Source organism: Muntiacus reevesi, chromosome 1 (assembly GCF_963930625.1).
Source record: "Muntiacus reevesi chromosome 1, mMunRee1.1, whole genome shotgun sequence".
Taxonomy (NCBI): domain Eukaryota; kingdom Metazoa; phylum Chordata; class Mammalia; order Artiodactyla; family Cervidae; genus Muntiacus; species Muntiacus reevesi.
Window position 1 is genome coordinate 283,134,326 of NC_089249.1, and position 22,752 is coordinate 283,157,077.

General features: G+C 38.6%; 1 protein-coding gene across 2 annotated transcripts in view; it reads left to right on the forward strand.

Moving 5' to 3' along the window:
* FER (FER tyrosine kinase) overlaps window positions 1–22,752 on the forward strand; it is a 450,974-nt gene that overhangs the window by 341,748 nt on the left and 86,474 nt on the right. For both annotated transcript variants that reach the window (XM_065923334.1, XM_065923426.1), the window contains exon 16: window positions 9,199–9,322. In XM_065923334.1, coding sequence (XP_065779406.1) covers window positions 9,199–9,322 — 124 coding nt within the window. The remainder of the gene's footprint in view (window positions 1–9,198; window positions 9,323–22,752) is intronic.

Genomic DNA, 22,752 nt, shown 5'->3' on the forward strand with positions numbered 1-22,752 from the left:
AGAAATCAAGTAAGCTTATTACTTAAGTATGTTACAAGATACTCTTGCATTGATCTCTTGCATTCCTATTCACCTTAGTGGGTATGCCAAGAATACAAGGCCCTGACTGATCTTTACCTGGGCCATTTCTCAGGGGTGTGTTTGTAGCGAACAGCTTCTAGGGATAAGGTAACATCTCCCTCTCAGACAACGAGCAGTCTTGCTTTGTTGTTGTTAACTCTTCAATCACTAAGTCATGTCTGACTGTGAGCCCATGAACTACAGCACATCAGGCTCCTCTGTTCTTCATTATCTCCTGCAGTTTGCTTAAATTCATATCTGTTGAATCGGTGATGCTATCTAACTATCTCATCCTCCATTGTCCCCTTCTCCTCCCGCCTTTGATATCTTATCATCTGCGTGCATGCTAAGTCATTTCAATCGTGTCCAACTCTGTGACCTCTTGGACTGTAGCTTGCTCATCTCCTGTGTCCTTGGGATTCTCTAGGCAAGAATGAGTGAGTTGCCATTTCATACTTCAGGGGTTTCTCCTGACCCAAGGATCAAACCTGCATCTCTTATGTCACCTGCATTGGCAGGCAGGTTCTTTACCACTTGCGCCACCTGTGAACCCCCAAATACCATTTGTTGTTGTTCAGTCACTAAGTCGTGTGGACTGCAGCACGCCAGGCTTTCCTGTCCTTCTCTGTCTCTGAGTTTGCTCACGCTCATGTCCATTGAGTGGGTGATGCCATCCCAGCATCTCATCCTATGCTGCCCCCTTTCCTCCTGCCCTTAGTCTTTCCCATCCTCAGGGTCTTTGCCAATAAGTCAGCTGTTTGTATCTGGTGGTCAGAGTATTGGAGCTTCAGCATCAGCATCAGTCCTTTCAACGAATAATCAGAGTTGATTTCCTTTGAAATTGACTGGTTTGATCTCCTTGCAGTCCAAAGGACTCTCAAGAGTCCTCTAACACCACAGTTCAAGAGCATCAATTCTTCCGTTCTCAGCTTTCCTTATAGCCCAACTCACATCCATACATGATTACTGGGAAATTCATAGCTTTGACTAGATGGACCTTTGTCGGCAAAGGGATGTCTCTGGTTTTGCATAGCTGTCTAGGTTTGCATAGCTTTTCTTCCAAAGAACAAGCATTTTTAAATTTCATGGCTGCAGTCACCATCCACAGTGATTTTTTGGAGCCCAAGAAAAGAAGATCTGTCACTGTTTCCATTGTTTCCCCATCTATTTGCCTTGAAGTGATGGGACCAGATGCCATGATCTTCGTTTTTTGAATGTTGGGTTTTAAGCCAGCTTTTGCACTCTTCTCTTTCACCCTCATCAAGAGTCTTTTAGTGCCACTTTGGTTTCTGCCATTAGGGTGGTGTCATCTTCATATCTGAGATGGTTGATATTTCTTCAGGCAGTCTTGGTTCCAGTTGGTGATTCATCCTGCCTGTCATTTCCTATGACGTACTGTGTAGGCTTGCTTACTGCCTGCTAAAAAACAGCAGCTTTTTGAAACTCATCACTCCTCTCCCAAAACACGTCGTACTTTGTAAAGTTCAAGGATCCATTTGTGCTGAACCCACAACAGCCCCCTGCTGTGCTGTGACTGCTGAAGTTATTTATCTCTGACCCATGAAAAAATAACAGTTTAGCTTATTAGTTTATATAGAGGGTGAAATACTAGATCAAACAAAATATAAACATACGGAAGAGTACACCAACTATAAGTATAGATTATCAAAAAGTATACATACCCATGGTTACCATTTTCTGGACCTATAAAATAGTATTACACTTAAAATTATACTTATAGAACAGTATTACACTTAAAATTAAGAGGATAAATTTGTAAGTGTTTTTACCACAATGTTTTAAAAAGTGAAAAAAGATGCTCCTGTTTTTTGTAATTTTTTTTCTCAATACTGACATTCCAAACTCTTTGCTGCACTGTGTTTTTTAAGTGTGAAGTAATACTTTTTAATTAATTTTGATAGTTTCACAGTTTGTAAATGTGTTTATGATTGAAACCTTTGCATAAGTTAAATTCTGACCATATCCAACAGAAATGCATTAACATGAAGATATAAACATGTTTCTAATTACTTTAGAGAATAAGATTATATAATAGTTTTTATAAAGTAGTCGCTGATTTTATTGCTTTCGGGGACTTAATGTCTCTCAAATATCTAGCCTATGATAAGTTCAATTTCTAAAAATATTGTTAGCTTTTATAAACATTTTTTCCCTTATGAAATTTAAATGTACTTTTGAGTTGATCTTTTTATCCCACATCTCTTTAAAAATCTAAGGAAACTTGAATTGATGCCTCTTTCTTTTTTCTCTGCAGGTTTTCCTGTAGTAGACAGATACATCAAAATAAGCATTCCTTTGAATTTTTTATTTAGAAAAAAATGCCTTTGTAGCATCTAAGTATTTAAAGGGTATTCCAGGAGCCAACCTCTTTATACACCTGATCATCCTGTGCATTCTTATCTTTATATCAAAGGCAGCTTTCAGGGGCATAACAGGCCACAAAAGAGAAAAGTAGGTTGTCTGGCATGAGAGCAGGGAGGGACAGTGGAGTTTCCTTGTCGTGGTGGCAGATGGTGGGCTGTGGATGGGAGGATCCCGAGGGTTTATGATCTCACTCTTCGAATGTTTTTTCTGTGTAAATATGTGTGTCAGCCTTAGCACTTAAAATTAATTGGTGAATTTACCTTTCCAGCTTCCTCCTTGAATATTAAAAAATGGCACTACTGAGCCCTCATGCAAAAAAGAGAACACAGTGAATAGTAAAGTCTTGGTTGAAAGTAACCCAGGCAGTCATGAGAACCTTTAAATGAAAGGGACTCTAGCTGTATGAAATACTGAATAATACCTTAAAACAAGAGCCAGTGAGCCCTTTCTGTAAAGGACCAAGTAGTAAGATGTTTAGGCGTTGAGGGATGTCCAGTCTCTGGCCATCCTCAGCTCCACCATCAAAGCTCGAAAGCATCTGTAGGCAGCGTGTAAAGGGATGAGTGTGGTGGTTTTCCAATAAAACTTTATTTACAAAAGCAGGCACGGGGCTGATTTTGGCCTCTTCAGGCCGTAGTTTGCAGGCACTTGCCTTAGAGTTTCAGTTATAATATATCACCAAAATTACCACCTTAAAATCAAGTGAGTTCAGCTCTCTCCTCCACAATGTAATAAAGCTGATTATCTCCAGAGTGCTTTCTGGAAGCCGACGTCCTGAAGCTCTATGAAACCTGACTCTGCATCTGTCCTGGCAGGTCACATAATGTCTAGCAAGATTACAGCTGGTGCCCCTTGAACCGGCAAGTTAAAAGTACTGTGAAATGCACTCTTATTTCAGAGAGCTGTTTTCACTACCATTAGAGAGTTATGTTCTTAGAAATCATCTGCAAAGGAGAAATGCCAAAGGCCCCGATACCCTGCAGTGCTGGCAGAGCGTGGTTATTAAGGAAGCTCATCTGAAAAGATGAATGTCACGCGTTAATCTAAACTGGGAAAAATACACTCTCAGCGCTGCCTTTGGCTCCGCTGAACTGCACGGGGAGCACGCTCTTCAGCAGGTGCTGCTTTAGAGAGAAGAGCGTGGCATCAGAAAAGCCAGTGTCCTTGGAGTCACTTTCAGCTTTTCAGGATTGCATGTTTCTCATCTTCCCTCACGGACTGACCCATGTCCAGCTTATTACCAAGTCTTTTCAGATCTAGTGCTGTGGTCTTTGTGTGTGAGAGTTCTTGGAAGAAGCCCTCGTCACCTCAATTAACAGCCAGCACACTCTCCTGTCTAATCTCTCTTTCCATGAAAGCCGCCTTTCCTGCGTGTACCCTGCATGTAGGCAGTCGGTATCAGCGGCTTCACTGTCTGCAGCGATGCTTTCTTCGTGTTTTGACTTACCTCCTGTTACACAAAATCTATGCTGTGTCTCACAGAGCACAGATTAAGTCAGCACTCATTGTTATGATTGTCATATAAATTTGTACCCTCCTGAGTCTTGATGGGCTGGCCCACAGCCAGAAGTCTAATTAAAGAGAAGAAAAGACCAAAAGTTTATTTTTTAATAACAACTCTGAGCACTGACATAAATGGATCCTCCATAATAACTCTCTATAATTTAATACTTGCTTTGATTATGAACCTATTTTATATGTGTATATGAACACAACTAAACCAAACTTCTCTGGAGTAAATTGATATCCTAAAAAACAAGGGTAATGAATTATGCATTTTATATATCACTAGGGACTGATATCTCTTAATTTAATAACCTTTAAATTTATTTGAAGATAAATTAAGATCTCTACTTGATTCGGCGACAGAAAGTCATTAGTGGTATAGCCTTGATGATCCCTTTTCCCTAATGACAAATTGATAAATTAGTATTCTTGTTTACATAATAATCTCTACGAGTTTGTTTAATATGATCAGTTCCTCAGAGTCCCATTAATACTGAAAGAACAGGTAGGATCAGATTTTCATAGCAGGGTAAGAAACCTTTGAGGAAGAGCTGTTAAGAATAAAACAGTCTTCTATTCTCTTACTAAATGTTGGCTGTAAACAAAATAAAGCACTTGTATTTATTATTTCCTGCTTGTTCTAGACATTTAATATATCAATATATAGTATCTTTTTAATTCTCAGTATCTTCTAATACAGTTATTATTTTATCCATAAAGAATCGTTGAGTGGCTAGTATGGGAGTTATGTCCAAAATTTTAGAGCTTTATTTGTTGACTCAATTCAAAAATCTAGAAGAAAGTCATTCTTGAGGCAGCATTTGATCCGGTGGCTCAAAGATGCCACCAAAAGCTGTTCTCTTTCCCTCACTCTTCTGCTGTCCACGGTGACAGCTTCATCCCGAGGCTGCCAGTCTGTGTGGTACTACATGCGGTCCTGTATACTTCCACTTGCCAAGACGCTCCTATCCTGGTACTTCTCTTAAAAAGCTGCTTTCATTCATCCTTTAAAAGTTATCTCCTGTCTCTCAGTGGCCTGAATTAAATAGTGTACCTACCCCTGCATCTGGCTTCCCTGGTGGCTCGGACGGTAAAGAATTCATCTGCAATGTGGGAGACCTGCGTTCGATCCTTGGGTTGGGAAGATCCCCATGGAGGAGGAAATGGCGACCCACACCAGTATTCTTGCCTGGAGAATCCTATGGACAGAGGAGCCTGGCGGGCTGCAGTCCTTGAGGTCCCAGAGTCGGACACGACTGAGCCACCAAGCGCACGTCCCTGAACCAGTCGCCTGGAAATGGGACTCCGCTGATACTGGGTTAAGCAATCTAGAATCTCCTTTAGTGCTGAGACAAGATGAACACTCTCCCAAATGGGAGAAGGGCAGTGAGGTGAGTGAGGAAAACTGATGTTGTGTGACAACCAGTCCTTGCTACAACTGTTCTGGTTTTATATGCAAAATAACTTCAACAAAAATAGTAAGTTATGCTAGTGTTTATTGTGTGTACCATATGCTAGGTAGACATTTGCTTCGTGGTTTAGATACATTTTAGTCATCAGAACTATCTTGAGAAATTAAAGGAATTAATCCTTATGTTGTAAGGAAGGTTAGAGAGATTGAACAGTTTACCCCAGGTTACATAGCTAATCATAGCTAGATTGGTGTGGCCTAATTATCCACACTCTTCACCATGTGATGCTGTATCATTATTATACTAGGTGTTCTTTATAAAAACATTCTAAGAGTTGTCTTAGAAATTCATCACTGAAGAAATCTAGAAAATAATCCGTCCTGTCTTGGCTTAGTATGCTGTATATCCATACAGAAATAAGCCTTGGTAAGGCAGAGTTACACAAGAGGAGTTGTTATCTCGTCTTACACATTTTTGAGCACCACTGTCTTACTGCAGTGGTCAGGTGGGGTACTCTAGGCTACATGCATATGCATACATACATACGTATGCAAGCATGTATGCACATGTGCTGCATGTATGATTACTGGAAAGATTGCACATTCTAAGAGGTTCTTTCAAGTGGCACAGTGAAAATGACAAGAGATTCACCAGGCAAGAATACTGGAGGGGGTTGCCATGCACTCCTCCAGGGGATCTTCCCGACCCGGGGATCGGACCTGCGTCTCTTACGCTCTTGCGTTGGCAGGCAGGTTCTTTACTACTGGCACCGCCTGGGAAGCCTCTGTTGCTCTACAGTCTTATCTGTTAAGAATTGCTCCTCTGCAAATTATTTTTTAAAACGATGCAGTTTGTAAGGCAGTGGTGTTACAGAAGCATCTTATCAAGGTGAGTTCAGAGTCTTAAATGTCCTAAAGTCTTATTTTGGAATCTACAGAATTTTATGGCCTCTGTCAGGTGCCATTGATAAGAGGTTCAGTGTTATTTTTAGCAAGTACTTGAAAAATGTAGTTCCAACCATTGGAGAGGAGCTAAGGAAGAAATGACAAAAATTAATAAAAAATTTCATATGTAGATTGTCTTCATGGGTAGCTTTAAGCTACATGGAGGAGATTGTTTTTCACATTATTTACTCATTCATCCAAGAATGCTTATTGAAGTATTATGACATGCTAGACATTCTGTGGTGATTGCTGAAATTAGCTGACTGACTAGAGGTGCAGTTCTCTTCACTGGGTTTATAGGTTAAGGAGGATTGTGTGAAAGTCTAAATTTACAAAGAGCAGGAGGCAGAAGGAAAAGTGCTGAATATGAGCTAATTTTGGAAAGAAGAAATATTAGGATTCTGCAGAACACAGAGGTTATGTCATATGCTGCTTTAATCAAATTCCAGGAAAGATTTTTTTCATTTGAAAGTTCTTCCACAGCTTAAACAAAATGCTGTATGGTTTCAAAATTAGAAGGGTGCACTTCTTCTAAACTAGGCCAGTGTATCAATAAATGTATCTAACAGTATATGAGAATATTGGTCCAGGATGTAACTTGAACTAAATATTGATTTCATGTCCATTTTAATAGACATTTTTTGCCTATTAAAGTTGAAAAATTAGTGGTTAATTTTGCTGTTTACTGTTGCATTTAGGTTTTGTGTTTTGTTTTTTTTTTTTTAAGAAAATCAAGTCAAGTTTGATAGAAGCTATTTCAGTGATGTTCTTAATAATAAGTTTGATATTCTCTTTGGAAGAACAGAAGAAAATAAATGATCTGACACCATTAAAATTACTTTTGAAACATATAGCTTATTGATTTTGTAAATAGTCCACCTAAATTTGTGTAATGCTTGATTTATTAATAGGGGAAAGAGATTAGAAAAAAAACTTTCTAAGGAGAGTTAGGCTTGTGTTTGTTTTCTTGAGATTCTCATTAAAGAAAAAGCCATTCAATCTTCACCTCTAGAGTTTTTCTATTTAAGGAGGCTAGATCCCTGGTGAAGAGTATCAGAAACATCAGGAAATGACAATTAAAATACAGAGTTTGTTGCAAACTCTGGCTTAATATCTGAGGTTCTAATAGAAAAAGTAGGAATGACTGTTTTTAGAGAATGTTCATTCAATGTATTTTGACTAGGTTTTGTTTTACTTTGTTTAATAATGCAGTACATTATAATGTACATTAGCAAGGAAACGTAATCAAGCTTTAACCTTTAATGCCACGATGTTAGTGACTGTGGTCTAAGGCTGCCCTGTTTATTCTGGTAATCACTGACCATATGTAGCTCCTGAGCTCTTGAGTTCTGAAATGCGTGCTTCTAAAAACTGAACTTTGAATTTCACTTAATTTTGAATGATTTAGATTTAAAATTTAATTTCCAGTACTATGATTCAGTTATTGGAAAAATTAAAGTATAATATTTTTGGAACAACCTAGGTATGTGAATCTACATTTTTTAACCATGAATTTGATGAAATCTAAATACAGGTCAAATATTTCTGATGGAAATTTGCATCTAAATTGAGATGGCGCATAAATGTAAAATATACAACTTGTTTTAAGGAGATAAGATGATAAAATGTAAAATATTTTCCACCATAATTTTATAATAGTGCATGTTGATTTAATAATATTTTATACATAATGGGGCTAAAGAAAATATGTATTAGTCACTTTCACCTTTTCATTGTTGTTACTTTTTAAAATGTGGCTGCCAGTATGTTTGAAATTACTGAGTGGCTTGCATCACACTTCTTTTGGAGCATGCTGGTTTGAGGAGTTTCTCTCAGATATCCCTGGAGTCCACTGGATGCATGAAAGTGCAATCTGGCTCAGCAGCTTTATCAAACTCATATTTTTTTTCTGTCCTACTATATTTGTCTTGGTGTTAGTAATCTCAGTTTTTTAAGCAATCACTGAATCTGGTAACTAATTCAGTATCATTTACTTTTTTATTTAATTCATAATAATTATAATCTTTTATCTGGTATTAGAGACAAAAAGATTTCTTAGAAAATTTTAGCTAGGCAGATTGGTGAGAAATGATGACCAAGGAAAAAGTATGACTGAATATTATTATGTGTTGAGTAATATACAGTGTGAAGCCCTTGAAGTACTTAAACTGCATCTAAGAAAATTCATAGTGTCTGCTTTCTAATAAGATGTGTTCTTTTTCTTTTCTTATACACTCCTCTTAAATGAGCAGAAAGTGTGGTTGAATGTGTAGTGCTTTCTGTCTGGAAGGTGTATCTAATAGGTGAGATGTGTAATATCTAATAGGTGTATTATGTAATATCTAATAGGTGTGATATGTAGAATCTAATAGGTGAGATGTGTAATATCTAATAGGTGTATTATGTAATATCTAATAGGTGTGATATGTAGAATCTAATAGGTGAGATGTGTAATATCTAATAGGTGTATTATGTAATATCTAATAGGTGTGATATGTAATATCTAATAGGTGAGATATGTAATATCTAATAGGTGAGATGTGTAATATCTAATAGGTGTATTATGTAGTATCTAATAGGTGTGATATGTAATATCTAATAGGTGAGATGTATAATATCTAATAGGTGTAATATGTAGTATCTAATAGGTGAGATGTGTAATGTATTATGTAGTATCTAATAGGTGTGATATGTAGTATCTAACAGGTGAGATGTGTAATATCTGATAGGTGTATTATGTAATAGCTAATAGGTGTAATATGTAATATCTAACAGGTGAGATGTGTAACATCTAATAAGTGTGATATGTAATATCTAACAGGTGTGATATGTAGTATCTAACAGGTGTTAATATGACTCTCATCACCATCTCTTGCTGTTGATCCTTCCAGGAGGTGATTTCCTCACGTTCCTGAGAAAGAGGAAGGACGATATAAAACTCAAACAGTTAGTGAAATTTTCATTAGATGTTGCTTCTGGTATGTCCTATCTCGAGAGTAAAAACTGTATACACAGGTAAGGAGAATATTTTTAAAACATTTCCAGTTCTGTATATAGGCTATTGTATTTGCTATCATGAAGCAATGAATTTTCTTTCACAACATGTATTTCTTGTTGGTTTTCATATTTTGTGTGAAAGCATTCTTTGACATCTTAGAGAAACACTTGTTTTCTATCTTTCTGAGGTAAGTCCTTATTAGACAATTATTTACTAATTAAAAATTTATTATAATCATGAATAGCATGGTGATAAGATGTACGTCAAGTTAATTATATAAGCAGCTATAATCTTATCAAATAATATTGTTTCATGTGTTACTCCCCTTTTTTAAAGAAATTACTTATAAAGTTATAGAAAATCTTAATAGTAAAATAATTTATGACTGTGTATGTGGCCAAGGGTAAAAATATTTTAGCACACTAGTTATTTCAAAGGAGATTTTAGCAAATTTGCTCTGATTATATTAAGACCAGCAACTTGGTCTTAATTCTTTATAGATTGTGGTTTTAGTTGCTTACAGATGAAAGTTTTTTTTTTCCCCCCTAAATGTGAATAAAAATTAAGATCTCTTGCAGGATTCGTGTCTGAGCCTAAATATGGCTGCGTATATACATGAAATAAGGTTTAGGATTTGATGCAGTTTTTATCTGCTGGAAGCAGCACTTGATACCGTTTACCGTGGGGAGAGTTCACTGTCAGATGAAACCATTATGTACATTAAGCTGGTTGGTTATTGAGATGTATTTTTCCCTCATGTGTTTCACCATGTAGCCTTTGACCTAATATTCTGGTGAGGTTGTACAATGTAGAACTGCAGCAGAACAAAGTTATATTCACCTAAAATATACATTTATTTGATCTCAATGAACAATTTTGACTTAATGCCCCTGCTAATTTTGCTTAGTATTCAGTTTTATTCTGAAACTAAAATTATAGCTTATGTTTCAAATATGGTTCAACAATCACATGTGTTAAAATGCATTTCAATAGGAATATTCAGTTCAGTTCACTCACTCAGTCATGTCTGACTCTTTGCAACCCCATGGACTGCAGCATGCCAGGCCTCCTTGTCCATCACCAACTCCCGGAGTTTACTCAAATTCATGTCTATTGAGTCTGTGATGCCATCCAATTATCTCATAGGGATATTATATTTCTGAAATTAAGACAGCGAAAACTAAGCCACTATCATATTCCTGTTTTACTTTCTATGAATAGTGACTGTCTTTCAATAAATGTAGATCAAATCACAATGTAATAGATATTTGGAAAGACTTTAAAAAACTGCTTTTGGAAAAGAATTGTATAATCATTTTGTTACTTTATGTTAAAAGTAACAGGAAAGGATTACCCTTTATTTAGAGAAAGGCTGTAATTTTGATTGCTCAGGTGTTAAAGTTACTTTGGGTATCAAATGCTCTACTGTAGTTTTTATTCTGTCTCAGACTTTTTTTAAACTGCTAGACTATCTATGACTTTAAACCATAATAAATACCCATTCTTGAAACTGTGGTATTGTCAGTTACCAATAAAACTCTTTAATTGCTGGTGTGTTGTGGTTGAGGGAACTGCTGATTCAATTTCTTGCTGCTTTTTAGTGATGGCTATTTTTGCAGATGGATGACTGTATTTTTTTTTAAGTGCTTCTATCATCAAAATTGAAGCCATTCTAAATTGCTGATAATTCTAAATTATCCCACTTGCAAAATCATAACATTATCTGCTATAATTTTTATTTTCTCCTTTTGCTTAAAAATATTCGTGCATTTACAAATTTTTGAAAGTCAGCCCATGCTTGAACACATATCTGAGAAGACTGTACATCGTCCTGTACCGTTTGCCTGTGAGGAGGGCACCTTAACTGAGCATCCTGAACAATGGTGCTGAGAGCAGGTTTGACAAATAGGTCTCAGCGACTGGTCGCAGCTGTCTGTGTGGTTCATCGAGAAGGATTCCAGGGTCAGTGACGGAGCCCAGTGATTGATTAGTCACATCTGTTAGGGTGCTCACAAGCATTAACACAGAACCCTCAGATTTGTCATCTGTCACATAGAATGTCTTTGTCTTTAGTTTCATAAATATTTTGGATATGATATTTCACTAGCTGTATTATGGCAACATGTAATATTTTTCTATACTCACTTTCACTGATAACCTAAACTATCTACTATTCTTCTCTTGTTAGTCATGATTATTGGATGACTTTTATAGTATCTCTAGCCAGTGGTCGTTTGTTCCTCTTCACACTTATGTAAATGATCTTTTGGATGAACTCAGTATTTTTTTTTCATTTTAGTATCTCACCAATACATGATGCTACATTGAGAAAGTAAATCGTTCTTTCTACTGAATTTTTCATGGAAGTGACTTGTGCTATAGAACCGTGTTCTCTGTGTCTAATTCTGTGGTAGCAGTCATAATTGTGGAAGTTTCATTGATTACATTTAATAGATATACTCAAGACATGCATTTTTTTCTCCTAAGAAATAAAACATATATATATATATATATGTAGTATATAGCATAAATATATAAATACAACATATATAGTATATACTACAGTGAAGAGTGTTTTTCCTCATTGGAGAAATTTTAGTGAGGTATTTCAAAATTCAATTAAAATTTCTAAAGTATAATTGAAAGTTTCCTTTCAGTTTTTCAGTAAATGAAGAAAGACTCCAAGCTCCATTCCTAACATCCCCAAATATAAACACTACATGTCCATGACTTCTAAAGTGTTTGTCCTACAAATCAAAGCAAAATATTAAATATGCTCTAAATTTTATATGAAATTGTAAATTTATAACTGTTCACTGATTAGAGGTCACTGGAATTCAGAACCTGAAAATAGTTTTAGTTGTGTCTCCCCAAAATTGTATCTTCACTTTGGTGGGGGATGCATTTCTTTACTTTAGCTTTGTTTTGTTTTGATTACCATGAGAAGAGCAGACAGTGTTTCATTATAGATAAAGTATGACCTATAAAATGGGGCCAAGTAATTGCTTAAAGAAGTGGCCAGCTTTGGGAAAATGTTCTTGTAATTTCCATTTCACTTCCAGAAGTGTTCTCTTGACACATGAAGTTGCTAATTGAAACCATTTCCATTTATAGTTAGAGTGTTGGATATTTTGTGTTTCAGTTCAGGTGAAATCAACCCCATTTACTTTATAATTATTCAGTGCTTACTTGGCTTCAATGTGACTTTTTTTTTCTTCCTTTTATGTCATACAAATATTTGAAGTACACTGACAAACTTTGACAGGGGATGTTGCTTACAATGGCATTAGATTGCTAGGTGTCACTATAAAAAGTATTAAACCTGATTATTCTTAATGTTAAGTGGGTTGAGGGTTGACCATATACTAGATTTAAATGGTAATGGCATTTATGGTTTTATTGCTGATGAGTTCTACTGCAAGATTTATTTTTATTTGGGTTTATTTTTAAGAACTGATTTTGTGCTGTGTTCTTTGTCCATGAAAAGTAAAGGAGGAAAAGCTCTTGAATGCCATGTATTTGAGTAAAAGACCATGCTCTGTTGGGAGTGTTGGAAGCATTTCTTAATTTCATGATATTGTATGTCATTGTCAATGCCAGAAAAGGTCTTTTGGGAGGCATACTATAGAATATGATTTCTTTTTCTATTTTAAATCTTACACTGATTCCTCTTCATTTTCAATTACTCTACCACAATGATGTTTTTTTTTGTTATGAAGTAAGATTAACAACTCTACAAATTAAAGTATATAAGATTACAAATATTTTATTGTTTAGTAACGGTTTTGCTTGTGCATTGAGAAAAGTGATGTTTCCGGTACTTCATAAACATGGATGGTAGTCTATTCTGTCCCAGGGTGATAACAACATGAGAATCATGGTCCCCGCCTTCAGATGGACGTAATAGAAAATAATGCGACGAGATACTCAGTTTAGTGACAACATGCACAAAATACCATAGAGTAATATCAAGAATGTCTAATACGATGTGTCATTGTGGGAGCTATGGTGGGGAGTAATTGGAAAGTTTTGTGGAGGATATTGTTTGATACTTGATGGGTTTATCACTGAATGCAAGGGGAAAGAATATTCTCGCTGCAGGAAAGTTGACAACAGAGTTTTGTATTTCATGAGAAGGTGTGATTTAATCCTGAAGTACAGAGAGTTTGACACCAAAATGGGAAGTCCAGGCAGCATTGGGGTGAGCCAGATAAGCAGGGTCTTTCTTACCCAGGGCCGTGTGATGCCATTTAATTTGGCTAAACCCGAGAATGTCTTGGCCTGTGTTCAGATGATTTTAAGATGGTTAAAAGTCTCCGGTTTTTTAACTGAAAAAGGAAAGTAATTTCAACAAAATTTACAAAACCTTGAAAAACATATAATCTTGTGAAAAGTTGAGGATGAGACCAATTTTATTTGTAAGTTTCAATGGCAAACAAAAGAAGGATAGCTAAGGCTGCCAGAAAGGAACATATTATATTTCTCTTAAATATGTTCCAGAGGAAGATTATTTCATCTAATGATTTCTGATACAGCAGGCATGTACACTTTTTAAGACAAACGTAAGATGTCACTTCTTCTTTTTGGTTTTTCTGATTTCATATTTTACAAAGATTTGGTATGACAGTGATAATTTATGTTTTTCCCTTTCTTGAGAGTTTTTCTTTATGTTTTTAAATACAACTGATTACCTAATATCTGAGTTCTTCCTAAGGTTTTAATGTATTGGAAAAGCATTCTTGTGTATAATACATCTTCGTATTTTCTTTAATGTCTTCTATGTCTCATGTTTTGCCATATATTTAATAAGGACAATCTTAAGGTCACTTTACAGATTAAGGAATTGAGGCCCAGAAAGATGAAGCAAAGGCCACCTAGACAGTTAGTGGCAGGGCCACTGCTAGGTCTTAGCTGTGTAACTACATCCTGACACATTCCTACTCCAGGGTTCTGTCTCAATCACGGATTTGCGATCCTAACAGCTGACATTTATTGATTACTGAATACTAAGTATCATGCTAATCAAGTGCTTTAGATGCAATATATGGAGCATAAGCTTCAGGAAGGCAGTAATTTTCAGCTGTATTATTTGCTCTTGAATTCCAAAAGGCTAGAACAGTGCTTGGCACTTAAAGGAGAATGAGCGAACCCTGAAGGCAACAGTAGGTACTGTGTTGGGCCGTTGTGACATGAGGAGAACTGTGGTTAGGAAGGATGAGCATCTTGCCTAAGGTCATATGAGAAGAACGTGGTGGACCCAGGATGTGGACCCCAGGAGCTGGGTGTGAGAGCCCCCACTCTGAATCACTGCACTGGACTCAACTGCTCTGCACAAGCCGTGGATCTTCTGACCAGTCAGGGCAGAAGGTGGTGTTTGCTGTGATGGCTCAGCTTATGATCAACATCTGGTTTCTTTATGATCACGAGTGAAACAGAAGAGGATGCTGAAGCCTGTGAAACATAATTTTAGAAAGACATAGCAAGATTTTTCTGTTTTTTAATGAACAGTTGGTGAAATGCAGCAGTATTTTGTTATTGCCTCTCCATTTAATTAGAGCTTGAAAATTTGTTTTTTTCATTTTTATACACTATTGTTTAGATACCCCCTTCTGCTTTATCTGTTAATTAAAAACACAAGATTAGCATAGAAATGTGATAATCTCAGTTGACTAAGCATTTATGACTGATTTTTTTGTTCTAACATCTGATTACAATTTTGAATATATTAAGCTGTACTTTTATTTTTAGCTTCTAAAACCATTTTGCTACAGTACAAAGAGGAATGCTCAGTAATTTTAAATGTCTCAAAAATATATAGTCCTCTCTACTTTAACCTTGTTTTAAAAAATCTAGTGTGAGTTGGTATTCGCAAGAACACCTTTCTAAAAATTACTTATCCTGCTGCTTTATTCAGTGTCAGAATTTCCTGTTGCTAGTTTCATTCATTTTCATTAAGGGATTTTTTTTACCTTAAGTCACATGTATGTTTCCAGGAATGAAAAAGATCTTCTCTTATACTGGAATCAATTAACAAATTGGCTTGAGTTAATGTACCAGAATATCCATCTGCCTTCTTGAAAAACAGAAATGGGGGATTTGGGATAGCAGGTCACAGGAAAAATGAGTTTTGATTTATGGTTACTAGTAGGAAAGATGTACAATATGTAGGATACTAGTTAGGAATTCTGCTCAATCCAATAAACAGAATAAAGTCCTTGAGAGGAAACAGAGGAGTACATGAGTGGTTTCCTGGTTTAGTGAGGGCCAGCCTTGTGTTGTGTTACGTAGAAATGGTAGAGGGAAATTGGCCTGCATCTCATTCTCTGTTATTTCTGATTTTTATTCACTTAATTGCATTAAGTACATTCCTGGTTCAGAATGTCTAAAGTGATCTTTTACTTTCAGTTCTGTCCCTCAGTCGTGTCTGACTCTTTGCGACCCCATGGACTGCAACACGCTGGGCCTCCTTGTCCGTCACTAACTCCTGGAGTTTGCTCAAACTCATGTCCATTGAGTCAGTGATGCCATCCAACCATCTCATCCTCTGTTGTCCCCTTCTCCTCCTGCCTTCATCTTTCCCAGCATCAGGGTCTTTTACTTTAAACAAATGCAAATAGGTGGGTCACCATTTTCTCTTATGGCCCTTTTGATTATGAAGAACAGAAACTGCTGCAGCTAGTTTAAGCGATAGGAAGTGTATTAGAAAAAAACAGAGTTAACTCATGAAACTGAAACAACAGGAAGTTCAGCCAACTCTGGGCGTCACTCCAATTAGGACCTGGGAAGCAGTCAGGGGCCAGAGCATATTCTCTCTCTGCTCACTCTCTGTTCCATTGTTTCTTCTTGCTGTATTGCTGCTTCAGTTCCCTCTTGTCTGAAGACTGCATTCCTCTGTCCCATCTTCAAAGGCTGTTCCGGTGACATACAGGTTACCACCTTCCAAGCCCCACATCTGCAGATAATGAATTAGTCTTTGAGGTCTGGTTTCAGCTTCTTGGCAGTAAGAATTAACTGACCCAGCTTGTATTAAGTGTTTCTGCTGTGCTTAGACGCTCAGTCGTGTCTGACTCTTCCCGACCCCATGGACTGTAGCCCACCAGGCTCCCCTCTGCATGGGGATTCTCCAGGCAAGAATGCTGGAGTGGGTTGCCATGCCAAGATCCAGGGGATCTTCCCAACCCAGGGATCGAACCCAGGTCTCCCACATTGCAGGTGGATTCTTTACCATCTGAGCCACCAGGGAAGCCTATATTAAGTGTTTATCCTGTTTTTAATCAATAACATGGCTAAACAGAGAAAAGTAGGCAGGATGATGTTTACATAGATTTACAGAAGCCAATTACTGTGTTCTCTGTCCATGGAATTTTCCAGGCAAGAATTCTGGAGCGGGTAGCTGTTTCCTTCTCCTGGGGATCCTCCCAGCTCAGGAAGTGAACCTGGTTCTCCTGCATTGCAGGCGGATTCTTTACCGTCTGAGCCACTTAGGATGGTATAATCACTCAGAGGATGGAGCTTGGACTAAGCAGGCTTTCATAAAGAATGGCTGCCATGCATTCATTGAGTGCTTCCTATTTGGCAGGTACATTCATCATCTTATTTAGTCCTCATACTTCTATGGCCATTTATCTCTACTTTAGAGTAGAAAAAATTGAGGCATCAAAGTATAATAAGTATCTTGTCCAGTGTCAAACAACTGATGAGTAGAAGATCTGAGTCTAGATCGAGTGAATGACAAAGCCTAGGAAACTAAGCAGAACACTTCAACTATGTGTTAGCTGTAATTTCCTGTTTCTTCCCTTCTGTGAATTTGGTCAGCCACGTGGGCACCTCTCACAAGGAAACCATTTAGTAAACGGTGATTTAGAGGAAGCTTCGCTGTAGGGAGGAGAGCCTCCTCTTTGTCTTCGCTCCGTCTTTTCCTACATGATTCATCCCCACACTGTTCCATGGTGCAGGGCTGGTGGGTTCACTCCTTCCTGCAGAAGGTTCGTGCAGTCTCCTTGAGTCCTAGCTCACAACACATCCATACAACAGACAGGAGATTAAGCCCGGAACTGTGCAGTTGGGTCCACGATTACCCCAGGAATTTGGGTAACCATTGGTTGAATTAATGTTCCGAAGTAAAACCCAGTTTACACTAGAGTAGCTAGCTTTCCCTAATTATTCTGGTCAAGTACAAATTCTAGCAATCCATTAGAACACAAATGACATAGAAACAAGCTTAACCTTCTTGCTTGCTTTTTTGTTCTTGTTGTTTTCGGGGATTTTTTTTTTTTTTTTGGTTTATTTCCTGTTCTCTGGCCTCCAAGGCAGGATCAGAGCAATCAACATATGGAACTGGAGAACCCAAGCCTAAGCCACTCTCTGGGCGTGACTCACCGCACTAATACTGAGAATTACTAGGGGCTTTGTCCAGTTATTATCCTCAGCTTTTTTTATTTGATAAAACACAGAAGCACAATGAGAAGCCCTTTTCATTCCCAGATTTCCTTTTCAAGTGTCGCTGTGCCAGTCTGACTGTCTCCTTCTGCATTGCCAGCTAGTCTGCAAGCTTTCAGAGCCATTCAACAGCTTCAGCACAGTGGTTAAGACCACAGGGTTGGCACGGGGACGCTCGGAGTTTGGATCCTGGCCCTACAGCGCACCAGCTGTGGGACTTTGGATCCCTACCCCGCCCCCACCCTCGCATTTCCGGAACCTTTACCCCGCTTTATTTTTCATCAGTCCGTATGTGACCCGACATTTGTCTGTATCTACATACGCAGCTCCATGTGTGTAATATATGAGTAAGTATCACAGTGGCACCTGTAGGGGGGTGTGTGTGCTCAGTCTCTGAGTCGTGTCCAGCCCTCTGTGACCCCACGCAGCCCACCAGGCTCCTCTGTGCATGCGATTCCCAGGCAGGAATACTGGAGTGGGTGGCCGTTTCCTTCAGGTGACTTCATGGCCCAGGGATCCAGCCCATGTCTCCTGAGTCTCCTGCATTGGCAAGTGGATTCTTTACCACTGCGCCACCAGGGAAGCCCACATAGACATATATAAATAAAATGAATCCTGGTTTGCTTTTTATTTTCTTCCTCAGCTATAGTGTGAGCTCCATGAGGATAAAGGCTTTTACCTTGTTCATTCCTTGATGCAGAGAATAGTTACCAGCATCTAGTTTTGGTGTTCAGTAAAAGTTTGTTGAATGGATGATGATTAAAGTTACTATACTTCTGTCTCTTCCAATATAAAAAGAAGACAATAATATTCTATATGACATACTGATTAGTGTTAGACAGGCCAAGGCTACTTGAGTAGGAAAGGGGTCTCTCGAGGACCTCCGATAAGAAACATCCCCACAGAATTTCCAGAGATCACAACTTAGCAGAAAGAGACCACTCACGTCCATACCATTGGATGGACATACGGATTAGATCCGGGTGTCTGTTCAGCCAAGGGTATAGAAACTTTGGAAAAGAGTGGCCACGTAAAGCAAAGCAAATGCAGTGTAGCTCAGTTCGCTTGACCGTGGTTTCCAGAGTTTCTAATGATGACGCAGGATAGGGCCTTACTGAATCTGAGCAGCTCGTTTTCCTGCTAATGCTGTCATGTGGATCTTATGACACCGTTCACGGAGTACTTACACATCTGTGTGCTTTTGCTTCATGTGATATTTTAAACATTGGGCTCTATTGGTTCTTGTTGTTGTCAACAGGCTACATCCTCACCCTGAGGAAAAACAAAATGCAAGCCTAGGTATCTCCAGTCAGGTACCTCTGTCTGCAGCCCATTTTTCCACAGTTTGCTGCCTTACTCTCCTTACCCTTTTAGCTGTGTGTTTCCAGCCTGAATATGTTTATGCCACACACTCGTCTAGATACCATGGCTAGTGCAGTACTGGGGAGGATGATAATTTTCCCTCTACCCTCCTAGATTCTTGACTGAGACCTCCCTGTAATGGAGGTGGACTTGCTTCTAAACTTCTGTTATTCTCCTGTGTGTGTGGGAGACACCCAGGAAAACTGAGTAACTCCCCCACATAGCCCAAGCTATGTTACCTAAAGTTTAAATGCCTAAAGTTACCAGGAAAATCACAGTCAACATAGTAAGGCAGTTATGCAGACTTTTAAATCCATCTTCTCCACTGGTAAGAGTTTGCAGAGATTCTTTCTTCCTGGTACAGACAGGGAGAAGTGACGTGAAGTGAAGGTTCCTCGGTCGTATCCGACTCTTTGCGACTCCGTGAACTATACAGTCCATGGGATTCTCCAGGCCAGACTAGTGGAGTGGGCAGCCGTCCCCTTCTCTAGGGAATCTTCCCAACCCAGGGATGGGACGCAGGTCTCCCGCCTTGCCGGTGGATTCTTTATCAGCTGAGCCACCAGGGAAGCCCAGAGGAGCCCTTGCAAATGGAAATTTCCTTCTAAATGTAAAAGCCTCTTTTAAAAGGGTAACTACTTAGTTTTCAGAGCTTCTCCTGTGTCTGCTTAAATTATCAGCTCAAAATAATCTTAAAGCGTAAAAGGCATATTTTGGGGTGGCAAATTCTGCTCACTTCAGTGGTGGATAAACAAAACTCTCCCTTTATGGAGCTCACAAAAGTGAGGGGAAGCAGATAATAAGTGGATTTAAAAAAGAATAAGCAAGTGAATATGAGATATTCCACACGATAGTAAATGTTATAGAGAATCATAGAATCGGATACAAGGAAACCGGAAGGTGGGGCAGGTACTGTTTCATAGAGTCTGTAAGAGAAGATCCAGAAGAGAGAGAGCTGTGAGCCCTGTGAATATCAGTGAGAAGAACTTCCCTAGTCATGGGTGTAGCAAGTTCAAATGGCCCTGAGACAGGCGCGGGTCAGGTGTGTCCAAAGAAGTCCAAAAAGGGAGACAGAAAGTGAGGTTAGAGGCTACGGCAGCTGGATCAGGCAGCTCTTGTAAATCACTGAAACGCTTTGCTTTTAGTCTGCATGAGATGGGGGCCATTGAGGACTGACGTGATCTGTCCCAGGTTTTTGAAGGACTAGTTAGAATTCTGTTTTAGAAAGAAACTCTCAGGGCACAAGCGCAGAAACCAGAAGACAAAGGAGAGAGCTGTTGCAGTAATGGAAATTAGAGACAGCCGGAAGGCGGTGGTGGAGAGCAAGAGGCGTGGCCCGTTCTGGGGGCATGGTGACGGCAGAGCCGGCAGGACGTGCTGCTTGCTTTATTAGACACTGGGCTTCCCTGCTAGCTCAGCTGGTAAGGAATTTGTCTGTAATGCAGGCAAATTGCAGACCACTTCCATCCCTGGGTTGGGAAGATCCCCTGAATAGGGGATAGGCTACCTACTCCAGTTTACTTGGCCTTCCCTAGTGGCTCAGACGGTAAAGAACCCACCTGCAATGCAGGAGACCTGGGTTCAGTCCCTGGGTGGGGAAGATCCGCTGGAGGGGGCATGGCACCACACTCAGTATTCTTGCCTGGAGAGTCCCATGGACAGAGGAGCCTGGCGGCTGCAGTCCAGGGGTCACTGAGAGGGACATGACTAAGCACACAGCACATATTAGACATTACAAGTGTGAAACAGAAAGATGACTCCAAGTCTTTACAGACGTCAAACGATGATCTGCCTGCATTATTTTCCTCATAAGCTCAGGTGCCTGTAAGACACTCTCCAGTGTTTTATTTCTTGTAACTCTAGTAATTCAAATATGAATCCTTCAAACTACAATGAGCCAAATAAACACACAGCACGTAGTTTTTTTTCCTAGTGGGAGCTTCCTAAATTCTGAGAACTGTGCCAGTGACAGAGCCAAAAGGATGCAGAGTGCCACTCCTGGCATCCTCACTTTCCCACACTGACTTTATATTTCTTCTGATGGAAGAAAATAAAGGAATGTAACTTCAAGAGCTCATCTGCAGTTTTTCCATTTAATCAGACATATGTTTTCCAGATAAGATGCAGATCTTTAAGAAGAATATCCTACGTCAAATATTACCCTTCATCACAGACCCATTGATTTAAAGAGATAATTAAAATTAGATGTATGCAAACTTTATAGCAGGTTACATTTTTACCCAGGTTTCTGGTTTTGACTTGTAGATGAACATAATTGTTATTTACCTAACCTAATAACTTGGTATGTTGCTTGTTAATGATGCCTGTGGTTTATGTCTGATTCTTGGAGGTTTGATATCATCTGTAGAACTATAGTGACACAAGAGCAGAGATGTCATTCACTTGCTATTTTTTTAGTAAACAAAGGTCATTACCTTCTAATGTAAGGTTATGACTTCTATTATAATTAATATTAAGTTTTTATAAAATAGCTTAGAGATAGTAGTATCTGTCTGTGGCCTATGGACAGAGAAGCCTGGCGGGCTATGGTCCATAGGGTCACAAAGAATCGGACACGACTGAAGTGACTTAACAGACACACTCACACACTTACTTATACTTCATATGAATAAATATTCTTATTACTATAGAAAAGAAACACTTGCCTATTTTGTGTTCTCAAACTGAGTTTTTAATGCTGGACATTTTTTATTATGTAGCTTGATTCCCTTTTTTTGTGGGGAAGGAAATAGTGCAAATTTTCTGTGCACATTTTTCACAGGTTGCTTTTCAAATGGTAGAAGTGTGATAGATATCTGTTATATGAATGAATGAATGAATATATGGGCAAATTAGTGAATAAATGAAATAGGCCTCTAATCAGCTGTACAAAGTACCAATCAAATGCCATCAGATGACTAAGGACTTTCTGGGAAAACAATCCTAAATTGTTTCACCCTTAAATGTTAATCTTCTATTTTTATTTTCCACTGATTGATTTCTTTAAATGGCATAAATGAAGAAGTAATTATTGTGATATGAACCAGTATGTGTCATGCAAACAGACCAAAATTCCTTTTCTGCTGTGAGTCAGAATGAAAGTTTTAGGATTCTGAGAGCGTTTTCTTGAATTGTGTGAGTGTGAATGTCTCAGAAACTTGGTGAGACAGTGTCACTGCTCTTCTCTGGATACTGCCAACCTCCAAGAGTCACAGAAGGTGACTACTATCCTGCCTCAATCCATTTTCCTCTAACAGTAGTTACTTGTTATTTGACTCTGTCCTGTTGCAGACAAGGATCAGGACTTAAGAAAGCAGCAGTAGTTTGTGACATGCTGGGAAGTGTTAATTGTTAACAGTGTGCTTCAGGATGATTGGGCAGCAAACATCAGGTGTGTTGCTATGTGTTAGAGGCACCAGGCATGTATTTCTTTTCAGCCTCTTTCCTTAGGCGCCCTCTGTCCATTCACTGTGTGAATCACTAGAGAATGTGAACAGTAAGGCTAGAATAGTGCTGACCGTTTAAGACCTTTTGTAATGAGTAACTTTAATTCTCAGGGAGCAGTATATCTCCCTTCATTCTTAAAATTCCCATTATGCTGCTTTAAAATTAGGAGTCTATTTACACATAAAGTGATGAAGGAATG